The 22918-nt window shown below is 49.6% G+C and overlaps 1 protein-coding gene across 5 annotated transcripts in view; it reads left to right on the top strand.

The window, feature by feature from the left end:
• LAMB3 (laminin subunit beta 3) overlaps positions 1-22918 on the top strand; it is a 46962-nt gene that overhangs the window by 15841 nt on the left and 8203 nt on the right. For all 5 annotated transcript variants that reach the window (XM_034770564.1, XM_034770560.1, XM_034770562.1 and 2 more), the window contains exons 4-18: positions 5387-5501; positions 6417-6490; positions 7174-7365; positions 8692-8755; positions 9290-9483; positions 10712-10832; positions 11583-11771; positions 11889-12044; positions 13304-13500; positions 16190-16301; positions 16693-17065; positions 17775-17935; positions 19624-19832; positions 21392-21595; positions 22442-22586. In XM_034770564.1, the coding sequence (XP_034626455.1) occupies positions 5387-5501; positions 6417-6490; positions 7174-7365; positions 8692-8755; positions 9290-9483; positions 10712-10832; positions 11583-11771; positions 11889-12044; positions 13304-13500; positions 16190-16301; positions 16693-17065; positions 17775-17935; positions 19624-19832; positions 21392-21595; positions 22442-22586 (2506 nt within the window). The remainder of the gene's footprint in view (positions 1-5386; positions 5502-6416; positions 6491-7173; positions 7366-8691; positions 8756-9289; positions 9484-10711; positions 10833-11582; positions 11772-11888; positions 12045-13303; positions 13501-16189; positions 16302-16692; positions 17066-17774; positions 17936-19623; positions 19833-21391; positions 21596-22441; positions 22587-22918) is intronic.

Here is a 22918-nt window from a genome sequence, read left to right as displayed (position 1 = left end):
AAAGTTACCCAATTTGTCCCGAACCAGTGAAATGTGGTTTCGCTTCCAAAGTTAATTTTAGCTTTCCAAAAAAATAGTTGTTTTTTTTAAAAATGCGAGTGAGATTTCAACATTCCAGGCTGCTGCTTCATGTAACGATTATTTCAGTCTCCAAGTGCGGACGTGTTCAGTCTGGCTGGGAGGCACGGGGCACTCAGCCAAAGTGGCTTGGCGTTGCTTTCGGCCAATGCCAGCCTCCGCTGGGATTGCAGCAGGCAGACCTTTCACACAGTAACAGAGTTATGTTGAGCAAAAACAGGTGGGATTTAAAGAGCTCCAGGTCACTGAAGCACCAAGGGAAGGGGGGGAGCCTTTGCCAGTAAATTGAAACAGAAGCTTTGCTTAGGAAACAGCTTCTCAGTGATTCCCGAGCTGAACTTCAATGGTTTCAGTCTGACCCAGACATTTTTACCATGGCTTTATGTGGAGCTGTGTTTTAAAAAACAATTAAAGCTTGATGGTCAAAACCTAGCATTGTGTTTTAGCTGCTAGAAGCTACTTGTGCCGAAGTCTGTGTGACACGGTCTTAACAAAGCTGAGTGCATAATTCCTAATGAATAATTTAGCTGATGAATTTACCCTTCCTTTCCCCTCGGACTCTCTGTGGTCGCATCAGAAATTTTCTCACATTGAGAACTTTTCTCATGTTGAATCTTGATTGGAAATTGTTCACTAATTTTTGCAGATAATCCCTGGTCTGTAGCTTCTTGGTGAGAAGTACATTATGAGTAATCAGAATCTGAAATCTGAATTCTTTTATTGGACACATGGTATTTCTCTGTTCCCTGACTGGGTGAGCGTAACCCTTACTACCAGGGAACTTTCATGATTATGCAGTTTAAGGTTGCTTTATTCTTATTAAACATGTTTATTAGGGTAGTGCCTGAGGACCAACCAAGACTGTCCTGTACAAAAACAGAATAGTACTGCTCCAAAGAGCATCTAATCCGCATAGACCAGACAGACCTGGGGTGGGGGAAGGGGTATAACACACAAGTATTGCAAACAATGTGATGGTGGCAAATGGCGTGTCCAGTTCCACAACCTCTTTTGGGGTGGGTTTAACTAGGAGGAGATGGTCTAACTGGAAAGAAAAGTGAAGGGAGAGGGGATGCCAGAGGGAAGGCGAGTAAAGAGCGCAGGGGGGAAGAGGGTCAAGTATGGAGAGAGCTAAGGGGAAAAGATTGTGAGGGAGATGGAGGGCGAGGGTTGGAGCAAACAGCCAATCGGTATCGGGCAGAGAGACTTCTCTGAAGGTCCTTGCTTTGGCTGCTTTTGCAGCTGCTCCGACTGGCTAGAATTTCTGGCTGGTTCCACTGTGCAGTTTTCCCCCCAAGGTGTGGGGTAGGAGGGCAACAGCTGGGTCCTCGTTTACCCAGAGCATGGGGCAGCTCTCTGGTACAAGGGGTGCTGAGGACAAGGATTTCTCTGGTTGAGCACCCTTTTACTCCCTCCTTCCAGGGAAGCAGTCCCACTTTCGCTGCTTCTGCAGCTGCTCTGAATACATGCACCATTCTGTGTTGTTTTACAATATTAGTTTAATATTGGCTGTTTCTACAAATATTCCTGCAAGTAACCTCCCTGTGCTAGGATATTTGCAGAAAGTGAACAGAAAGGATGCAAACACAGCTGAAGTGACTCCATTTAAAAATAAGAATGAATATTCACAGAACCACCGTTTGCAATATCCACGTAGCTTGCTTATCTTAGTGGAACCCAGATCTACCTGCAACTCACCTGGTTTTGGACTTTATTACAAATTAAAATCAAGCCACAGACTATATTCAGATCTGGTGTAAGCGGCTGCAGCTCTATTAATTTGGAGTTTCATTGTCTTCAGCAGAGTTGTGTCAGGCCTTAATCTGACCTCAGGTTTGTGAAACTTTCAAGCAAATCTGGGCCCAGTGTTGAATAAATCTAGGGCTGATTTATGGTTTTCCATTCAAAACCATGCTCGGCTTCATGTGTTTCCTGATAAACCCAGGCAACGAATGACAGATTTGGGTAAGGATTTTCCTTTGAGTTTTCGGCTTTGTTTATACCCCGAACTGAGGGATAAGTCACATCCCTCTATGGGATAGGGAGGAGAAGAAGGAAGGCCCAGTAGTTATGACACTAGCCTGGAACTTGCTCTTCCACAGACCCCATCGCTTAGTCTCTCTGGGCCTTGTTCCCCACCGGTAAAATGGAGATAATAGCATTGACCTACCACGTGAGGATCTATATGCAAAGATTCCAGGATTGTCAGTCGGTCTGTGTGTCACTCTGAAGCCTAGAATGTTTATTGAGTCAGTGTGAAGCAATGGACCTGCTACAAGCATGGCTGAGAGCTCTCTAATGGAAGTCTCAATTTGCCTGCTCCCTATCAGCTGTAATACCTGCCAGCCATCATCCCCTCCCCACCGCCAGGCCTTTCCATGATGCCCTCTCCACATCAGTCCTCGTACCTCTGTTAATCCAGGCATTTATACCATGCGTATTACCACAGTATCTGAGCCCCATTCTGTCAACCATGTTAACATCCATCTCAGCTGGGATATCCGCCTACAACTGAATTACCCCCTCTGTAAAGTATTTCCTCCTGTGCAAACCAATTTTCCCCATCAGCCCTGCTGCTGCTCTGTCAAACCTTGTTATCCTATTTCCTGACCCTATCACTCCCCTCCATCAAATTCTACTGCATGGATTTCCATAGACATGCAACCAAGCCTAAGTGTGCTTCACCCAAAAGGCTTTCCAAAAGTAACGGCGTTAGCTTTGCCCGATCGCTCTTTCCCTGCATATTTGTGGGCCCCCTTAAGTCCCTGTTTCTCCCCATCTCTAGAAACCAGCCTGTAATGGATCCCTTGTACATACCCCACATTGCCTGACTGCAGTGTCAGTTTGCTTCTTGAATTACACTCTCAAGGGATGAACTTTGGTCCGCTTGACTTTCCACCCAGTAACCTTTCACCCACTAAGCTGTTTGCACTCTGCTCCGCTGACAGGGAGAGGGAGCAGAGGAGGCTGGGCTAAGATGTAGCATTTTAGATAAAGGCCTTTCTGTTCACCCAAATAAACAGCCCCACTGGATTGTGTGGAAAAGGCTCACTGACACTGAGAACTTGTGTCTAGAGCTGGTAGAATTTCTTCAACAACAAGTTTTGTAGTCAAAAAATGGGGTTTTGTTGCAAACAAGTTTTTTGCACCAAAAAAAAAAAAGGTTTTGGCTAAAATATTTGGGATTTTGTCAACCCCCCAAAACTGGGGGGTTTCAGTTACCAAAAAATCCCCGCATTTTTTAGGGGGGGGAGAAATACATATTTTCCTGATCAGCTTGAGTGATATATATTCATCACCAACATCATGACACCATCTAAACACCCTCTGTACAGACACTCAGGCTAAGATTTGTGTTTGCATTTGCCACACACCAGAACCCAGAGGTGTTAAGTTGAGTCTTAAATGTACTGTCTCCTGGGTATAAAACGTCAAAATAAACACACTGCACCCCCCTTCCCCACATGCTTCAAATCTGTCAAAACAAATTCAAATCATGCCACTCACAAAGGGGCCCGGGGGTGCTGTGTAGACAACACGGCACCATGCAGAATAGGATTCTGGAGTTTGTATGAGCCAAGGCTCCAGAGAGGGTTGCCAGTTTTGGTTGGATGTATTCCTGGAGATTTCATCACATGACATAATCTTTAATTAAAGATTAATCTTTAATTCCTGGAGACTCCAGGACAATCCTGGAGGCTTGGCAACCCAGGCTCCAGAGCTTGCAGGACCAAACCAATCTGCTACATCTGCTCACCCGCCACGTGCTTCATTTCAGTGTTCCATTCGGCAACATCCCCCTCCACCACCCAGGCGGGTTGGTGGTTCATGTAACATGGGAAACAGAGAGCAGGAGTATGATTAGTTGCTTTAGAGTGACCAGATGTCCCGATTTTATAGGGACAGTCTTGATATTTGGGGCCTTGTCTTATATAGGCGCCTATTACATTTGCTCTGTGGTCACCCTGAGTTCCTTACTGAGAATTCTGCTTTACACACATCCCTCAGCCCATCCAGTGCAGCCGTCAGCTATGGGCAAGGCCCAAAGGCATCCATCACTGTGGAAGATAACAGACCAGCTTTGCAGTCTTTTCTCTGCACTGAAGAGCTCGTAGCTAAACAGGGACATACTGGGCTTCATTTCCTGGTGCGGTGCAGCTGCATTGCTTGTGTAGTTGGGCCCTAAATCCAGCTGCACTACTCCAGGGAAGATTGCCTCTGTCTAAGTGGTGATTCTCTGGTGAGACAGAGCTGCTGTAGGGATTCTTATGCTACTCTCCTGCCAGGCTGCAGGTGCGGCTGGAGGAAAGGAGTGGCTGGGACAGCCCAGTGCCATGCTGATGATTGGTGGCATTTTGTGTAAGTCAAAGTGGCCTTTAGGCTCAGTGCAGGGGGAACAGCCCCCAAGGTCAGGGGAAAGCCAGGTGACTTTTAACCATCAGCCTCTCCAGGTACAAATTCCATCAAAAAGCTGGCACGCCATGAGGCAGGCTTGACTAAGTATAACTTGGGCTACTTGGGTTCTAAACTCTTTGGGGTGGGGATTGTCGTGCGTGTGTCTGTCGGTTTGTGTGTGTGTCGGTATAGCCAGAACTATGGGGCCCCGGTCCCTGATTGGGGGTCTCCAGGCCCAACCACCATACAAATAAATAACTGGAAAAACTGAGTCCCTTCCTCCCTCCTGACCTCATGGGATTTACAGTCTCATTTCTGGGCTGAATTCTTGGACGCATCGCCAGAGCAAACCTCCGACACCTTTTGGAGATGGCTGACAACTGCCAGCCTTTACAGAAGCCATTGCATCAACATGCTGCCCAGCTGCTCCGAAATTCAGGCCCAAGATGGGCTCCCAACAACAACAAACACACCCCAAATTAGCAGCTGCTTTTGAAAACTTTGGCCCAAATCTCACAGGTTGTTTATTGAGTGTGCGGAAAGCTGTCATCTCGAGTGTGGCCATTTATCTGAATCTTATGCACCACTTTTCAATCTTGGGTGGTTTGTTTGAGTCTCAATGCAATAGTCTCATGGTGCAATGCTGGAAAACCCTGTTTTTCCCCTTAGTGGTTTGGTGGTGGCCAGCAATCTGAGCAAAGAGATGGTACTTATTCACTTATGTTCTCTTAGTCCCGATGTAATAGAACATATGGGTTTATCTCATGTCCTCCTGCCAGTGAGGTTATAGAAATAGCCCAGAGTGCGGCAAAATCTAGAGATTTTGCAACAGAATTTCGTTCCCACTTGCTACAGAGTCTGCAGGGCCTTGCCCATAGTCAGGATCTGATGTTTGCCTCCATTTTCCTTTCAGTGGAGGATGAAATGCTGCCGATGCGACTCCCGAGAGGCTCGTACTCACAACAGTCACCGGGTGGAGAACGTACTTTCCTCCAAAGGACACATGCGCTGGTGGCAGTCCCAGAATGGTAGGTACCGGATTCTCTTCCAAGCTGCTAGGATCCATCCCAGAAGCTGCAGCTGCCTTTCACAGACACCTTATGGGTGTGATCACTGATATCCTGGGGAGATATAGCTAGCATTGCTTGCTTTATAAATTACAGGCAGCTTATTAGCAGAATTACGAGTCTCCATTACTGATGCCTTAAAAGATTTCAGGGAAGAAACCCTGGCACATGGTCTGCTAGGACCATATCTATAGCTCTCTATACAACTGGTAGGAAAGTGGGGTTGGGAAACCCGCTTCAAGTCCCTACTCCCTGCATTGGGCTATTGTCTGTTCTGATGGGTCTCTGTGGCTCTCCACTCCTCTGAAATTCCACCCTGCACCTGAGAAATCTTCCCAACAAAATGTTAATCCAAACGGATACATTTTTACAAAAAGTTTGTGTTTTGACAAATTGGCATCTTCTGATTAAAAAAAAAAAATTTAATCAGAAAATCCCAGACCAGCTCTCATCACAACAGTGAAACTCCTCACACTCCCCTTTGGTATAAAGAATCCCACGGAAATCCAGGGATTGTTGTGGATTTACACCAGCTGAGGATCGGGCTCCATGAAGGGTCAGCTCTGGTTGTGGGTTTGGATCTGGACCTGAACATGCCCAAAGTGGTGGTTTGGCTCTGGGCTCCAGTAGGAACCCATCGCTGATACAAACAGAACAAGAGCCCTTTAGAAAGCACCCGCTTTTCACCAGAAGGATGCCAGTGGATTTCCGAGAGGCCCCAGTGGCTAATAATGATGGACATGACAGGGTGAGGGTTGTGGAGTCCGCAAACAGGGTTTTGGTTTGGGCAGGTTACAATGACCTGGCTCCGATGGGTGAAGGTTTTGTTTTTCTGAGGTCTGCAGCTCTGAAAACTGCCCTTTTGTGTCTCCTCAGACGTGAACCAAGTCTCCTTGCAGCTGGATCTCGACAAAAAGTTCCAGCTGAGCAGCATCATGCTGGACTTCAGGGTACGTGAGCAGCTTGTGCTTTAGTTAGTGGGTTATAAGCTGTGCTGGGAGAGGCCCATGGGCCCTTGCAAGCAGAGGAGAATGTAAACCCGCAGCCCCTTCCAGGCTCCAACTGAGACAAACAGGCAAACAAATGTCTCCTCCTGGGCACGAAGGCACCAATATATATTCTGCTCCTTCCAGAGCTTGGTTTATTATTGCTTTAAAAAGTGTGTTTGGAAACAGAGTGTGAAAACACACAGATGTGCACACATGCCCCCCCCCCTTTCCTTCCACTGTATTTGTAAGATTGGTTTCTTGATTCATCCAGAAATAATTGGCTGTTTTCTAGAGGTGACTCAGTGATTTGCAGCCTGGGCATCCCTGTTGGTCCCTGACCAGGTCAGCCAACCAGCCAGGAGGGAGGCCATGAGCACAGGGAGAGGGGTTGAGTTGGAGCAGGCTTCAGGGGAGGCTCTGGCTAGGGGCAGAGGATCGAGAGGGAGCTGGCCCACGTGGCGAAGGCTTTGTAGAAGGAAGTAGGGCTGAGAGGGGGTGAGTTCTGTTGTGGGGAGGGAAGGGGAGATGCATGGAGAATCGGGACGCCTCATGTGGGAGAGGGGACTGAGGAATTAAAAATGGGCTTCTTGCTCTGTGTGTGCTCAGCACTGCTGCGATCTCATCCCCACCCCCCCTTCCTCCAGGCACCTCTGCCTGTAGGGATGCTGATCGAGCGCTCCATCAACTTTGGCGAGACCTGGACCATCTATCAGTACCTGGCCTCTGACTGCGCCGCCGCGTTTCCACGGATCCCCCTAGGCTCCCCCCAGAGCTGGCAGGATGTGCGCTGTCAGGAACTGCGGACCCACCAGGGGCACCCTCTGCATGGGGGGAAGGTACGATGTCTGTGATACTCGTTGCCTTAGGTCCACATGGAGGGCCAGGTTAGCAACCTGACAGGACCCAGAAGGCCATAAAATAGAGCAGACTGCAGCCACGCTCATCCTGAATATGCAGGAGCTTTCCATGAAAACTCGTGCTCCCAGCATGTGATGCTCTGTCTTGGTCCAAGCAACAAGCCTTTGGGAGCACCGCTTACTGGGAAGTGTAGATTCTCTGGGCTGCACTTTCATATTCAACATAAGTACAGCATGGACTGATTATGGAAACCTCTGGTTGCTTATGGCCCATGGACTGGAGTTGGCCACCCTGCCATTTCATAGATTCACAGGTCAGAAAGGGCCAATATGATCAGCTCGTCAGAGCGCCAGAATAGCACCGGCCATGGGATTTCGCCCAGTAATTCCTGCAGTGGAGGGAGTTGTTCTTCCCCATTGGGTTAAGTGGAAAGCCGGGAGATCTGAAAAGGAGAGGAGAAGCTAGGAAGGGACACAATGCCCACTGCAGGCTGTTGAACGAAGTGCAGCTCTGTGATTAACGAACCAAAGAGCTCACCTCCTCTCTCTATATCTTCTTCAGATGTTAATAAAACATGGGAATGTTGTTGCCCTATTTACATGCTCTGGGGGTCTAGCCAAGTGGTTGTTCAACTTTCTTATTGTGCAGACACAGAGCAAACTCAGAGCTGTGTGACCATCTATTGTTCCAACACCTAGCTTCCCCATTTTTACCGTCTCAACTCCCCAGTAGCCCTCTCTCCTTCCCAGTAGCATTCTCTGCCCATAGTCTATAGTTTGACCCTGGCATCACCCAGAGGCAGCGAGAAGAGAACCTTCTGCTGATGTTCTGCAGGGTGGTGAGATTGGCTAGGGAGTGCCCTGCGGGAAGATTCATGCGCCCCAAGCATAAAGGCACCTACTGACTTGTGGGCAGCTGGGCATTTTGGTGGAATTGTTGTTGATTCCTCAGCGCTGTTAACCTGCCCTTCAGCATGGTATTCAGGAACTGCTACTCTTCAGAAGAGTATCAGAAGGGTAGCCGTGTTAGTCTGGATCTGTAAAAAGCGACAGAGAGTCCTGTGGCACCTTATCGACTAACAGACGTATTGTAGTGTCTGATGAAGTGAGTATTTACCCATGAAAGTTTATGCTCCAATACGTCTGTTAGTCTATAAGGTGCCACAGGACTCTGTCGCTTTCTCCAGAAGAGGGAGCTCCAGAGCAGGCATTTAATTGTTTAGATGGTTGGGAGGTGAAAAGAAAGACCCATATTTTTTTTCCCTGTAACTATCTTACATGTTGCTTCTGTGTTCTTCTCCTCAGGTCAAATTCAACCCCCTTGACCTGGCATCCGGCATCGCCGCATCTCGCAGCCAAAGCATCAGAAGTATGCACATTTCCTCATTTATACCTGGGGGAGGGGGGTTTCCCAGGGTTGCTTGCGCATCTTCCAGCTACAGATTTGCAAAGGAGAAGATTGTAGGCACTAAGCACCAGGTGGAGGAGGATGCTGGTCCCTGGAGATGAGTCAGCCTTTGTAAAGCTGTGCATGACGTGGCGCTGCGAGGAGCTTTGTTTCCGAAGCAGCTTTTAATGCTAGTAGTAGGTGCTATGCGGGCACCTCTATACAATGAATCTACAGAGCAGGGACAGCCCACACAGCAGCGATCTCACTTTCCCTCCCTCCCCCGCAATGTCCCACAGATATGCTGCAGACCGGCCATAGAGAGAGACGTACATCCCATGGGTAGGAGAATACTTCAGTCTTCTCTGCTCCTTGATCTCTGTCCTGATGGTGCCAACAAAGGGGCCCAGCTAATGCTAGTTGTGCCATGACTGGTTCTCTCTGCCTCATTCACTTCCCTGACGGCCTGTGACTTCATCGCTACTTCCTCCTCATTTGTCCTCTTCTCCCATACAGACCTGGGAGAGTTCACCAACCTGAGAGTTAACTTCACCCAGCTACCTCGCCTCCCGCAGCAGGGCTACCGCTCACCCAGCGCCTTCTATGCTGTGACCGAAATGCAAGTTCAGGGAAGCTGCTTCTGCCATGGACACGCAGACCGCTGTACTTCCTCCAGGGCCCCGCCCACAGACCCCAGTGCCATGATGCAGGTGAGAGCACAAGGGAAAACCAGGAGACAAGTGCTTTGCTGTGTCAGTTCTCAGTACCATCCCCGAGTTCTAGTTTTAACACCAGGCTCCTGCCCCAGTCCTGGCCTCCACTGGGACTAGGAACTGTCAGTGTTGCTTCAGCAGCACGATCAGCCCTTAGGAGGGAGGGAGCGCTGCACATTGCTTAACGCAGGCCCCATGCCAATTGAGGGACAGGGCTGATCCATGTTGCCTGAGCTAGGAGGATGCGGGGAATGATTCAGGATCCAAGGAAAACAGAGCTCTTTTGCTTGCTCCATGCAAAGCACACTGTGTGTAATGTTTTAATGCACAAAAAGGAAGGCGGAAATGTCTACGAAGTGGTGCTTGTTGATTGCATGGATTCTTACTCGGGGCAAATCTATGCTACAAAATTAAGTGGACCTAAGTTACGTTAGCTTACAGCCACCACAGTAATTAAACTGCTTTTGCATGTCCACACTACGCTCCTTGCATCGGCAATGCGTATCCTCACCAGGAGCGCTTGCACCGATTTACTGGCATTGTGGGATGGCTTCTGAAAGGCAAGTTGATGTAAACAATGCAGTATCTACACTGACACTGCATTGACCTAACTACGTCAACCTAAGTGCTCTGCCTCTCGCGGAGGTGGAGATAAGTCGAGGCAGTGGGCGAGTTACATCAGCGGGAGCAACATTTTAGTGTAGACACTTACAGAATGAGGTTGACGTAAGCTGCCTTACGTCGACCTACCTCTGTAATGTAGACCAGGGCTCAGGTTGCACATCACAGCGGTGAAGTGAGGGTGTAACTGCAACTTTTGCCACTGCAAGCCTTCACTTTCCCTGGCTCCAGGAGACCCAAAAGCTCCTAGCTGACTCTATTTCATACCTAAATGACATTCACCAATACAGGCTTCTGCCTGCTGGCGTATGTACTAGTCCCCTGCCATTAGATACCTTGCGTAGTTGCTGGGAATTCATGTTAACAGCATCAGGCCCTATCTACACGTATTTCCTAGAGGCAGCTTGTCCCTGTGCTGCTCTGGTCCTCACAGACTGACAGGAAAAAGAGGTGAGTCTAACTGGGGAATGAGCAGTGGGACCAGAAGGAGTAGCTACTGCTAGAGGTGTGTGTCACAGTGTGTGTGTGTGTGTGTCACTGTGTGTGTCACGGTGAGCTAACAGATTGGCAGCAAATAGGGTGTGAAATTTTGTCTCTGTTCCAGGTTCACGGACACTGTGTGTGTCAGCACAACACCGCCGGCCCACATTGCGATCGCTGTGCAGCTTTCTACAATGACCAGCCTTGGAGACCCGCAGAAGACCGCAACCCCAATGAATGCCGGAGTATGTCTGTCCACCGTCCAGCCATTCTTTTCCTCTCTTACACTCGCCAAACCCATCAGACCAGTTGAAATCTGTCTGATGTAACTCTGGGGCTGGGGCTGGGCAATGAATTGATTATATTTTATTATTTCCCATCACCATCTAAAAATGGGTGGCTCTCACCAGTAGACCTGACTCAGAGTGAATGGCTTTTTCTCCCCCGTGCTGTCTATGCTCAGCTTGGAAAAGCATGCCACGTTCTTGTGGGTAGAACTAACTTGGACACTGAGAATTTTCGGAATCTTCCTAAAAAGCGAATTGCATTGCAATAATTAGAGCCGGGCAAAACTCTGAATCCATTCATCTGAACAACTTGGGGGTTTAGAATAATAATAGACCTTGATCCAAACCATCCCAATATGGCTTTTGCAAAATCAGTCCCAGAAATATCTGCTCCTGTTATTTATTTTATATTGTGCTATATTAGGATTGCTGTGGTGCATAGAGGACCCAATCAGGGTCAGGGTCCTAACATGCTGGACAGCCCTCCCCTAGACTTAGTCCCTTCCCCCGAGGAGCTTAACCTCAGCAACAGCCTCCCTCAAAGACACAACCTGGCAGTGCCCACTTCCAAATGCTACGATATAGCTAAGAGCTATTGTGAATGTGATGCACGAGGATCGAGTGCCATCTAGTGCTGAGCTGGAAGAACTCCAGCCGCTGGTGGTTTCTGAATGATCAGCGTTTAAACGGGATGTTCTCGCTTTCTAGGGTGCAATTGCAATGGTCACTCGGAGACGTGCCATTTTGACCCAGCTGTGTACCAAGCCAGTGGTGGGGTGAGTGGAGGTGTGTGCGACGACTGTCAGCACAACACAGTGGGGAGGAACTGTGAACGCTGCAAGGCCTACTTTTTCCGCAACCATCGACAAGATGTCACCCATCCAGAAGCCTGTCTGCGTAAGTGGCATTCCCTGGGCGCTGGCCATCTCCTTGGGAGACCTGCCCCTTCCACTCCCAGCGACTTCTCTGTGGTATCCTTGTCGCTGTTGCTTATGTAAGGTGTGTGTTTTTCAGCTTGCGAGTGTGACCCGGACGGCACGGTGCCTGGGTCCAGCTGTGACCCTCTGAACGGACGCTGCGTTTGCAAGGAGAACGTGCAAGGGGACCGCTGCCATCTCTGCAAGCCCGGATTCACCCAGCTCACCAATGCCAACCCCCTGGGATGCCACAGTGAGTGAGCACAGAAACTACTGCCACTTTCTAGAAGATGCTTTAGTCAGACACATGTTACTGGGCTGAATATAGGGGCAACAGGGAATTCTCTGGCCTGGGTTATGAAGGAGGCCAGACTATGTGATCAAAGGGTCCTTTCTAGCCTTGAAACGAATGAAACTAGGAAAGCAGATGCACACATTGGCTTTAGGAGAAGGTGGGTTTTTAAGGTGGTGGGGGAACATACTTGTCTGGGTAAATTCAGAATCACTCTGAGCTTTCTGGCAGTGCTTGAACCTGGAGCGGAGGCCTCTTCATGGTGCGTCCCAGCTGCCTGGTTCCAGGGGCATAAGAGAAAGGTGGGTCCAACCCAGCCCTTTTATGTGGCTTCCCGGAGAGCTTTGAATGAGATCTGCTTCCAGGCCAGCCTCAGTGTGGGGCTTGCAGAACAAAACCCCGGCCAGTGAAGGTTTTCGAAACCCAGCCATGCAGTGGCTGTGTCCTGGTCTTGAGGAAGAGAACTTGTTTTCAGCTTGGCAACAAGCAGGGCCCTCTGGGACCTGATGAGAAAACCTGTTCTGCTGAGCATCGCCGGCTGGTGGTTCGGAGCGTGGGGGTGTCATGTACTCACACCCCTGGGTGCTCATTTGAACAGAGCCAGGACCTCCAGATCTACATTCGCCCAGGGCTAGTCATGTGCATCTCACACTGGATTCTGCAAATGCCTCAGAAGCTGCTAAAGACAGTGCAGTGCTGGGGTGAGGTGGCATCTGTGCTACAGCAGGTGGCAGTGTGGGCTCAGGTTCAGTCATTGGCATGGGGAACAAGATCAGCAAAAGGCTGGATGGAATTATCTCCATCATGCACTAGATAGGGCTCAGGAGGGGAGAACAGAGACCCCAGGGTCATAGAGACTTTGGAGTCATAACCTCAATGTCATAGTGCATTGTCTGACTTCACACTATTGTATTAAACCAGATAAGTAGCACTGATGTCACCAGACTCTGGCACAGGGGAGGTGGTATAGAAGCTGCCTCCTTTTGTCTCTGAATATTGGGGGAAAGGCCTGCAGAGACTTTGTCCCTGTGCTGCCATCCTGTGGACCCCTGAACTAACCCCCCTCTTGCACCCTTCCTGCATGTTCATTGCCCCTTTAAAGCAGACATCCCTTCAGGAATCTGCCCCCCACAAGCAGCCTGACTATCCCCCCGGCCTTGGAGTGGTCATCGCCCGGTTCTAATGACAGCACTGGCTGAACAAGTCTCCTTGCCTTTCAGAATGTGCCTGCAACATCCTGGGGACACGCCGGGACGCACCCTGCGACGACGAAACAGGAAGGTGCTTCTGTCTGCCCAACGTGGTGGGAGCCAATTGCGATCAGTGCTCTGCCAATCACTGGAAGATCGCCAGTGGCCAAGGCTGTCAGCCGTGCAACTGCGACCCTCGCAACGCCTTCAGCCCCCAGTGTAACCAGGTACAGACCCCAGATTTCAGCCTAGGGAGCTAACTTGGCAGCAATAGCGTGGGGATCCTGGGCGTGGACAGGCTTTGTGCTACTGGGTCATTGTATCGCATGTCACGCTGCCGGGGAGCACTTTGCGCTCCATCTGCCCCTTCGGTAACTGCTAAAGCCCTGTGTGACCATGGCTGTGTAACAGCACTATTAGCTTGGTGCCATGGGTGGGATGATGGGTCAGGATACTAGGTTAGCACTTGAAAAACCTGGGTTCAGTTCCCTGCTGTGCCACAGATATCCTGTGTCTCCTTGGGCAAGTCACTTAGTCTCTCTGTGCTGCGGTTCTCCATAAGGATTACAGCCCTCATCGAGGTGTTGTGAGGATGAATACATTAACAGTTGCGAGGCACTCCAATATTGCAGTAATGGGGACTATATAAATTCCACAGATAGACAAGTGGGGGGCAATAGTATTCATTAGAACTGGCTGAAATTTTATGAATTTCAAAATGTTGATGAACTTTCTATGGAAAAAAAAATTAGGAAAAAAATTCAGCACATTTTTTTGCAGTTTCCTCTCTTTCTGCACGGTTTTTCAGTCAGTTCTAAAAATAATCCTGTTAATGCTGCTGGCACTACTCTTGGCTTGAATGGATCTTTCTGAGAAGGGAACTGGGCTGGCTGGTTTATTCGAACAGCTGAGGATGTCACAAGCAGCAGCACAAGCCAGGGCCCCTGCTGTGTGCCGTGGTGACATGGTATTGTGCCACCGAGTGATCGCAGAGTTGAGACCGCTTATTAGATGGTCTCATCTTGCTGCTTTTCTATGGAACCTGCCTCTCCCCTTAAGGAAAGGGCTGCATCACATGTCCCTAAAGCACCCGGCAATTGTCTGTAGTCCATCATGCCCTTCATAGAGTGCAGCAAGACAAACCAGTAATTACAAAGACAAGGCTAAGCCATTTGAAAGGTCTGCTATTTAGCAAAGAAATCCTAATAGGAGCTCTTAAGATGTGTGAGAAGGAGAAGGGGGACTAATTATCCTAATTAATCCGTGAGAGGAGAACAAGGAAAATTCAGGTTATGTACTGGGAAAAATATGCCAATTCTAACAATTGGAGATGGGTCCTAAAATCGAACAACTGGGACCACGCTTTGTGAGGATTCAGGATTCGAACCCAGATCCAGTTTTTGTGGTTGATTCCTCTATCCTACATAAAATGAAAACCTGAGGTCTGAACATCTCGAACATGGGGCTGTTTGAAATCTGGAATCAAAATTATTTGTTTATTATTTGTGTTGTAGACATCCCTAGGGGCTAGCTCAGATTGGTGTCTCGATGCGCTAGGAGCTGTACAGACGTGTAATAAGACACAGTCCCTGCCTGGAAGAGCTTACAGTCAAAACAGAGGATACTGACAAAGGGAGGATTATTATCCCCATTTTACAGATGGGGAACTGAGGCACAGGGAGGCTAAGTGACTTGTGCAGGGGTCACAGCAAGTCTGTGGCAGAGCAGGGATTTGAGCCCAAATCTCGAGTCACAATCCAATCTCAGCCCCAGGTTGTATTTTTGCATTATAGCCGTCCCTGAGAATTGGGTGTCAGTTGATTCTTTCCCCCTGTAAAGGAAAGAGGGTCTTCCTCACCAAGACTGTATATTGGAGTTTTCCTTTGGGATGGCTCATTGCAGACTGAGCTTAGCACTTGTATGGGGCAGGATAAGGGGCAGCATAATGCTGCAAAATCATTGGCTTTTAAAGCAGAGCAGGCAGGTATTTTGCCCTTAATTATAGTCCCTTTGTTGGGAGAGTGGCCCATGCAATGAATTCAGTAACAGACATTGGCTGCAGAGGACTGCCAGCTGATACAAGCATTGGAAAGGGGCCTTGTTGAGCTGGGCATGCACAGTGGAGACTGAGGGGAATGAAATTCAGTGTTCCTGCATTCCCCTGGGCACTGCAGGGGTCTGAGGGTGATTCAGAGACTGAGTGGGCCCCTAGAATGGTTCAAGCTGCGGTCACCAGTCAGAGCAGTGTGGGGACAGGTGTCTAAGGACTCACATCTCTCTACTTAAAGCCAGCTGATGATCTCTCCCCAATCTCCACCCACCCCCCACATACTGTCAATGTGAGATATGGTAATATCCCTGCATTTGCATTGTCTACAGTCTGTAAGATCAGCATCTTCCGATGGCAGAAACATCAAATCCTGTGCTACATTCTTTGTTTCTCGCCCTTGGCCTAGTAAAGATTCTGAGCCAATGAGTCAGAGCAGAAGGGCTTGAATAATGGAGAGAGAGCTCTTTGGTCTCCATGGTGCAGGAGACGCGGAGGGGAGGAGAACTCTCATCACAGCTAGCATGGGACTCGGGCCAACGTTTTCAAACATCGGGGATGTGGGTTGTCAAAAGCGCTTGAGCCAACAGGGGCTGCAAGGATTCAGGCCTCTTAAGTTGTCTCTGAGCTGGGAGCGTGATTCCCAACCCCAGGAGACATCCTCCCACTAGCTTGATGAGACTTTCTCCCCCAGGAAGCGTGGGATTGCCATTGCCGGGGACTCTGTACACTGGTCCTGCTACAAAGGGGACATTGCTAAGGGGATGTGATTTGCTGGTTCAAGAACAAGCGAGGGAGGGCTTTCCCCCTGTCTCCCTACAGACATTCTTCAAAGCTGTTTCCTCACTGATGTGCCTCTCTTGGTGTAGTTCACAGGGCAGTGTCAGTGCCGGGAAGGCTTCGCGGGGCGTACCTGCTCTGCTGCCCACCTGCGGGTTTGTCCAGATGGGTCCTACGGTGACGTCAGGACAGGATGCAGAGGTCCGTACAATCGGTTTTTATCACTGTTTTTCAGCACCAGGGAATTGTTGTTTCTAAAAATATCTCCTGGCCCTTGTCCTGCCACTTCAAAACCTTGCTGCTTTTGGTAGATGAGACCATTCCCCTCTGGAACAGCCCCCCTGTGTCTCTCTGTTCCTCTTCCCATCCCTCCGTGTGCCTAGTACTGCCTCCTACTGGGTCCTTTCCTGCCACCCTCCGTGCAAGAGCCTTCCCCTCTGCATCCTGGATAAGGTGCGAGATGTTGGGGCTCACCACTCTAATTCCTTTCCACAGAGGGTCCATGCAGGGGAAGCGGGATTCAATGGGGATTTGATTTAGCAGCACCGCTTTGCCTGTCACAGGCTTTCACCTCCCCCTCTCCACCCAACAGAGTGTGACTGCAATTTCCAGGGCACGGAGGGGATGGGATGTGACAAGACCACAGGCAGCTGTCTCTGCCGCCCTGGCTTTACTGGGCCTCGCTGCGACCAGTGCCAGCGGGGTTACTGCAGCAACTACCCCCACTGCGAGATGTGCCACTCCTGCTTCCAGACCTACGACAGCGACATTCGCCGGTTCGGCCTGCGCCAAGCCAGCCTGAGAAACTCCACCTCACGACTGCAGCTGGGTACGGGGGGTGCTGGCTTCAGCACCCGCATCTTGGAAGCGGAAGGCAGTGTTCAGCAGATCCAGGGGATCCTTGGCAACCCACTAGTGACAAAGCAGGGCCTGGGTCAGGTGTCCAGCATGCTCACAGCAATCAGGTAAAGGACTCCTCCTCACTTGTACAGATGATCCGTTCCCAGTGCCAAGAACCCCATACCGGCCTCTAGCACTTGAACCAAAGGAAGCACTCCCTGGGCTGGCTGCAGTAGTAGGCTCTTATCCTGTGTGGACCTAATACTAGAGAGGGGCTCAACATACAGACTTAGCACGCTACACATTTAATCGCACTAATATTTTTGCCTGTTCTTCAGTTTAAAATAGGTCTGCTTGGCTCAGCGATCGCACAATGTGGAGTTCCTGCCATATGTGCTCATCCTGCCAACCTATCTGTCCTCCTAATCCACAGACGGGGTAGAACCGACTGTGAGCCCCTCATTCCCATTGTTTGCACAGGTCGTCCTAGTGAAGTTATCGCCCCAGATGATTAGACAGACAGATAAGGCAGAGAGGCAGTGCTAACCTTGGATTGAGGATGCATTCCTGGCTCTGCCACCAACCTCCTCTGTGATCGGGAGAAATCCCTTCCCCTGCCTAAGCCTCTGTTTCCCCTCACACCTTTTGTCCGGTATCTATTCAGATGCTGAAGTTTTGGGGCAGGAACTCTCAGCTCTCTCTTGCTATGTGTGTACCATGCCTAGTACAGTGGGGCCCTGATCTCAGCTGGGCTCTCTACACGTAATACACGTGAGACAGACAGATGGTGCTCTCTAATATGGTTCATTTTATTTTCTCCTTTCTCGATTTCAGACAGCAGGTCCAGGGCATAAATCCCAACCTACCCTTTGTGACTGACACCTTCTCTCTAGCCAATGATCTCGAAGAACTGGACAAAAGCCTGCTTTCGATTAACGGGCAGTACCAGATTAAGAAGACCCAGTTTGAAGCCAGCCGCCGCACAGACCTTTCAGGTAGGCAGTTTTGGCTCAATGCAGTTGTACTCGACCATCTGTGATGACTGCAATTCTGACTAATTTTCCACCAGTCGGATGGGTGAGGAGCATCTCTGTGTCGATGGCAATTTAGGATCAGCAAATAGTTATGCAGGTTAGAGGTGCTCTTTCCACCAAACTTCTAAGCTTTCATCAGCAATTTTGCACCTACAGCTGGTAGAATTTGTCTCCAAAGCTTAGCATCAGAAGGTCAGTGTTGCTACTAGTATCCAAGCAGTCCAGCTGATTTCCCTCCCAGACATCACAAACTTTCTTCTGGATGTTACAGAAGCACCTCTCCTCCTAAAACACAGCCTGAGCTTAATTAAAAAAGGGAAATAAAAGCCCCTCAGAGAATCTGTCACCAGGACTAGAAGGGAGCTGAATGAATGAAGCTTTTGCACAGATGGAAGAGGTGATGGGGTAGAAGAGAGAGCCAAATGGTTGTCAGACACTGTTGGGAAGAGCTAATTAGGCCTTGTGATGATGATATTGGTGGATTGCCTTCACATCCCTGCTATAGCTAGTTCCCTAAAGATTTCTTATTGTTTTCTGCTTTCCCTCATTGACTCATTGCACATTGTACTTCTGTTCGGCTTTGCTGGCAAAGCACTGCTCAGAAGCGCTGGAGAACGACCTCCGAGGCTTATGGTAGATTCCATCTTTCTTCTGTGCAGTTCCATCTGCTTCTCTCTGATTGTTCCCATTGAGGGCTGGGTGTCCGTGTCTGTTGAGCAGTAGAGAGGAAGCAGGACTCCCTTGCCGTGATTCCAAAGGGGTCCTCCGCTGGGCGGATTGGTGGGGTCGGATGGAGAACCTGAGAATCTTAGTAGCTTCAGCAGGAAACCAAGAAAAGCCTGGCGGTTTGTAGTGAGCTTCCCGGCGGTTTGTAGTGAGATTCCCTTTGAGATGTTGGGTTCAGCTGAATACTAGAATCCCACCCAGAATCCTCCGCATTTTTCAACCTAAGGTTTTACCAGTGGTTTGTTTTACTTTAAAGTGAGTTCACTCTTTCATTGCCCTGTAGGGATCACTCCTCTCCTTTCATCTGTGGCTCCACATCCTTGGTCCCCCTATAGCCACTTTCAACGGCTCCGCTCCAGCAAAGGAGAATAACCACAGAGGAGTACGAAGTTCCTGCAGCCACGCCTGTGCCGCCCCCTCCTCTGGCTCCCAGTGGAGGGTTTCTGGCTAGGGGAACGTGGGAATGGCCAGGGAATCACGTGATCCCATGCTATCAGGACAGTCCCTCTTAGATGGATGTGAGATAGAGCAGCCCCCCCATGGACTACTCCAGGCCCTGTAGGTCCCCAGGATTGGCGTGGGAAAGCCATAGACGTGCCATAAAGCTTCTGCTCCTGGGCTGCACTGAGGGTGGCTGGAATGCAGCCCAGGATCGGGACCTGTCTGTGTTTTGTTCTGGTTTTGTTTACAGCCATTAGCTCAAAGACAGACTTAGACACACAAGGGAGGCTGCAGTTCACAGTGAAGCAATCAATAAAAGGACCGTTAATCGCTATCCTTGTGACTAACCACTCGCGCAGCTTCCTCCCCCTTCCCCACCACACATTCTCCAGCAGGCTAAAATCAATCCCATGGTTTAGGTTGCACTGCTGCATTGATGAGTCATGAAGCCATTCACGTTGCACATGGTTTTATTCCTGCAGGAGCCTTCAAGACTGTCAGCTCTGCCTACCAGAGCTCCACCAACGCCAGCTACCGCATAACGGGCACTTCCAGCCTGCTGACTCGATCCAGGGAGAACCGGAGAACGACTGAGAGGCTGGAAAGCAGCTTTACAGACCACACCTCCAGGCTGGAGGCCCTCCAGGGCGAGATGGCCTCCTCCCCCAACTTGACACCAACTATAAATAAGGTGAAGCAGACATGGATCCTGTCGCAGGCTGAGATGAGGTGGTCAAAGCATCTCTGACGAAGGTTATGTCTACCTGCGGCCAGAGGTGTGACGGCAGCACGTGGGTACAAACAGGGCTGGATTTGATCTCGTTAGCTTGAGCACCTATCACACAGGCTGTTCAAGCCCACCCAGGACCCTAGGTATATACGTAAGTGGCTAGTCGTGATGCCACAACTTAGTTGCTGTTGGTATTTGAGCTAGCTAGATCAAAGCTAGCTTGAGCATGTCTACACGTGCTGTGCTCGCACCTCTGCTTGCAGTGCAGACCTATGTTTTGTCTAGGAGACACTCTCATTTTTAAGACCCGGCTGCAGTGCACAGAGGGTAGAGGTCCCAGCCTGCACTACTCCACCTTGACCCAAGCAGCCTAGCATGGTACGCGGGGATCTCTAGCATCTATAGGATGCATCACTGCTCTGTTTTAGGTCCCGAAGGGGTGTGGTCCTGGGGCTCTTGGCAGGTGCTATTCAGCTGAGCCAAGCTTGAGCATTGCTTGTCTGGTAACAGCAGATACCAGGGCACTGGATGGTCTCCTCACCAGTGAAACTTTTCCTCAGCGGTTCTCACTGCATTATGTCTCCAAGAGCTGTCTGATTTCTGGTCAAGGTCTCCTTTTCTTTTTCCTCCCTACGCTGCTCTGCTATTGCCATGGAGACGCATTTCAGCGTCTCCTGATGTATGTTGCTGTGGAGACCATCACCCATTCATTTCGCTGCTTTTCACAGCACCAGAGCCACCCCCAGGTGACATATCCCTGCCTGTGACAGGAAGGGGGTAAATTCTAGTCCCTGCACCAGTTCTGAACCTTCCCAGACTGCTCCTCTTGGCCTCCTCACTGAATACACCTCAGTGATAATGTTAGAAGGTGACTGCAATCCCAAACCTGTGGGTTGCAGGGTATCGTGGGCATCACATATAACTTGGAGACCAGGCGTGCCCTGGCCCTTTGAAGCGTATTAGCTTATTTCTAGACACCCTTGTGTTGTTGTATGGAGCTTCTTCTGTTGCTCACAGATCTGATAACTGGAGCACAGGAAACTATACCATTTTTTCCTTGCCACTGACAGCTGCCAAATAGTGAGTGCATACCTGCCTCCAAAAATATCTACTCCATCTACTGTACCCAGGTATGCTCACCCTGAGTTACATACAGCTATCTGTGCATACCCTCCACTGCTCTTTATAAACTCTTCCCCACAGAATGTATTTGCTCTGTATTGCAAGACATACCTTTCACTACGCTCCACGAACTGTTCTTGTGTGCATCTTCTGTTACACTCCTGCACTACGCTCATATGTAGCCACCCCTGCATGCACTCTCCTTTAAGCCCATGCTGCATGCTACACCAGAAATAGTCCTAAAAGAATTGTGCACCCATGGATATACGAATACACCTATTTTCTTGTGTCTGTGTTGGAAAGTTCATCTCCACTATGGTCTTTGTGCCATTGATGGTGAAGTAGCACCAATACCATCAGAGCCTTCTCAACAGCATGCGGCTTCTCTCTGTGTTTAGATTTGCAGTGGTGTCAGATCCAAGGCCTGCACCCCTGGGCACTGTGACGGGGAGCTGTGTCCGCAGGACAGCACAATGGAGTGCGGAACAGGCCTCAGCTGCAGAGGGATCATTCCGCTGTCACGGGGTGCAATCAGAACTTCTGAGAAGACCACCAGAGAGCTCCATGGCTTAAACACTCAGCTCCAGCAGACCATGCAGATGGTAGGTACAGGGAATGAGGAGCTTCCACAGGTAACGGCAAGGAGGGGCTGATTAGCATACACACTGTGCGTTCACCTGCTCCCATGACACATTGCAATGGAGGTGTCACCTTCATTAAGCAGAGAGGGGGATGGCCGGCATATTTACCCCGGCAGGGCTAGGGAGAGCTCAAATAACTCACCTCAAACTTCACCTAAACCTGAATTTCCTGGGTGGCTTGGAAATGTCAGTAGAAACTTCTTTAAAAAAAATGGTCGTTTTTGTGCTTGACTCGCATGTCCTGGCTCCCTCTGAAAGTGGAAGCCAAAGGTCTGAAATATCCAGGGAACAGCTCTTCTCCAGGTGTTTCCAGCACTCGGGGAAGGTCACCAGGGAGCTTGTTCTCACTGAATTTCCAGGGCAGCAGTGCTAGATGGAGTGGGGGTTTGGAAACCTTAAACTTCTTAAGCCTTTCAATGCTGCTCTGATGCTACAGATTCTCTGCACAATCATTCGTTAGGACCCAGCATATACACGTTAGCCACATTAGTCCCTTCCTACAGACTTTCATTTGAGTATCTCAGAGCACTTTGCACATGCTAAGGGCAGAATTTTCCAAGGAGACTAGTGACTTAGAAGCCCAAGTCCCATTGAAAGTCTGTTTTGAAAATCCTATCTTAAATCTTTGTCCCTCAAGCCTCTCCTCCCATCTGTTGACAATGGGGCAAGCGAGGCACAGAGCGGTGAAGTGACTTGCCCAAGGTCACCCAGGGAGTTGGTTGCAGAGTCTGGACAGGGCTGGTGAGCGTTCTAGGCTGTCTTGTGTCAAGCAGAAACTGACTTTACCGGGGGCACTGTTGTTGGCAGATCAGGGCAGCAGAAACAGCTGCAAACCAAATCCAAAGCAATGCACGACGTCTCGGGGACCAAGTAAGTGTAACCAGGACCCAGATAGAAGGAGACGTCCGACGCATCCAGCAATTCATCCAGCAAGTCCGCAACTTCCTGTCAGGTAAATCCAACCGTCTCCATGCATGCGAGGGCAGGACACTGAGGGGAAAGCTCTAAGGGACTCCTTAACTAAGCCCACAGCATGCCCATGCATGTCCCTTTGTGGATGGAAAACCTTAGCCACAAGAAAAGGGAGGGGTGAGAACAGGTCAGGGAATCACTCCCCCAACCCGGCTTACACCTATTCACCTGGACAAGGGCTTGTTGGCTGGTTACACTGGATGTGCCAGTTCTGAGTACAGTTAAAGAAACCATTGAAGATCTGGCCTTGTGCTCTCCACTTAGTCTTTAAATCTCATGAGAGGATTTCTTGGTTGTATTGAGAAATGGAAT

Source organism: Trachemys scripta, chromosome 4 (genome assembly GCF_013100865.1).
Source record: "Trachemys scripta elegans isolate TJP31775 chromosome 4, CAS_Tse_1.0, whole genome shotgun sequence".
Lineage (NCBI taxonomy): Eukaryota > Metazoa > Chordata > Testudines > Emydidae > Trachemys > Trachemys scripta.
Note: the sequence above shows the minus strand (reverse complement) of the source record. Positions and strands in the feature narration are given on the sequence as shown.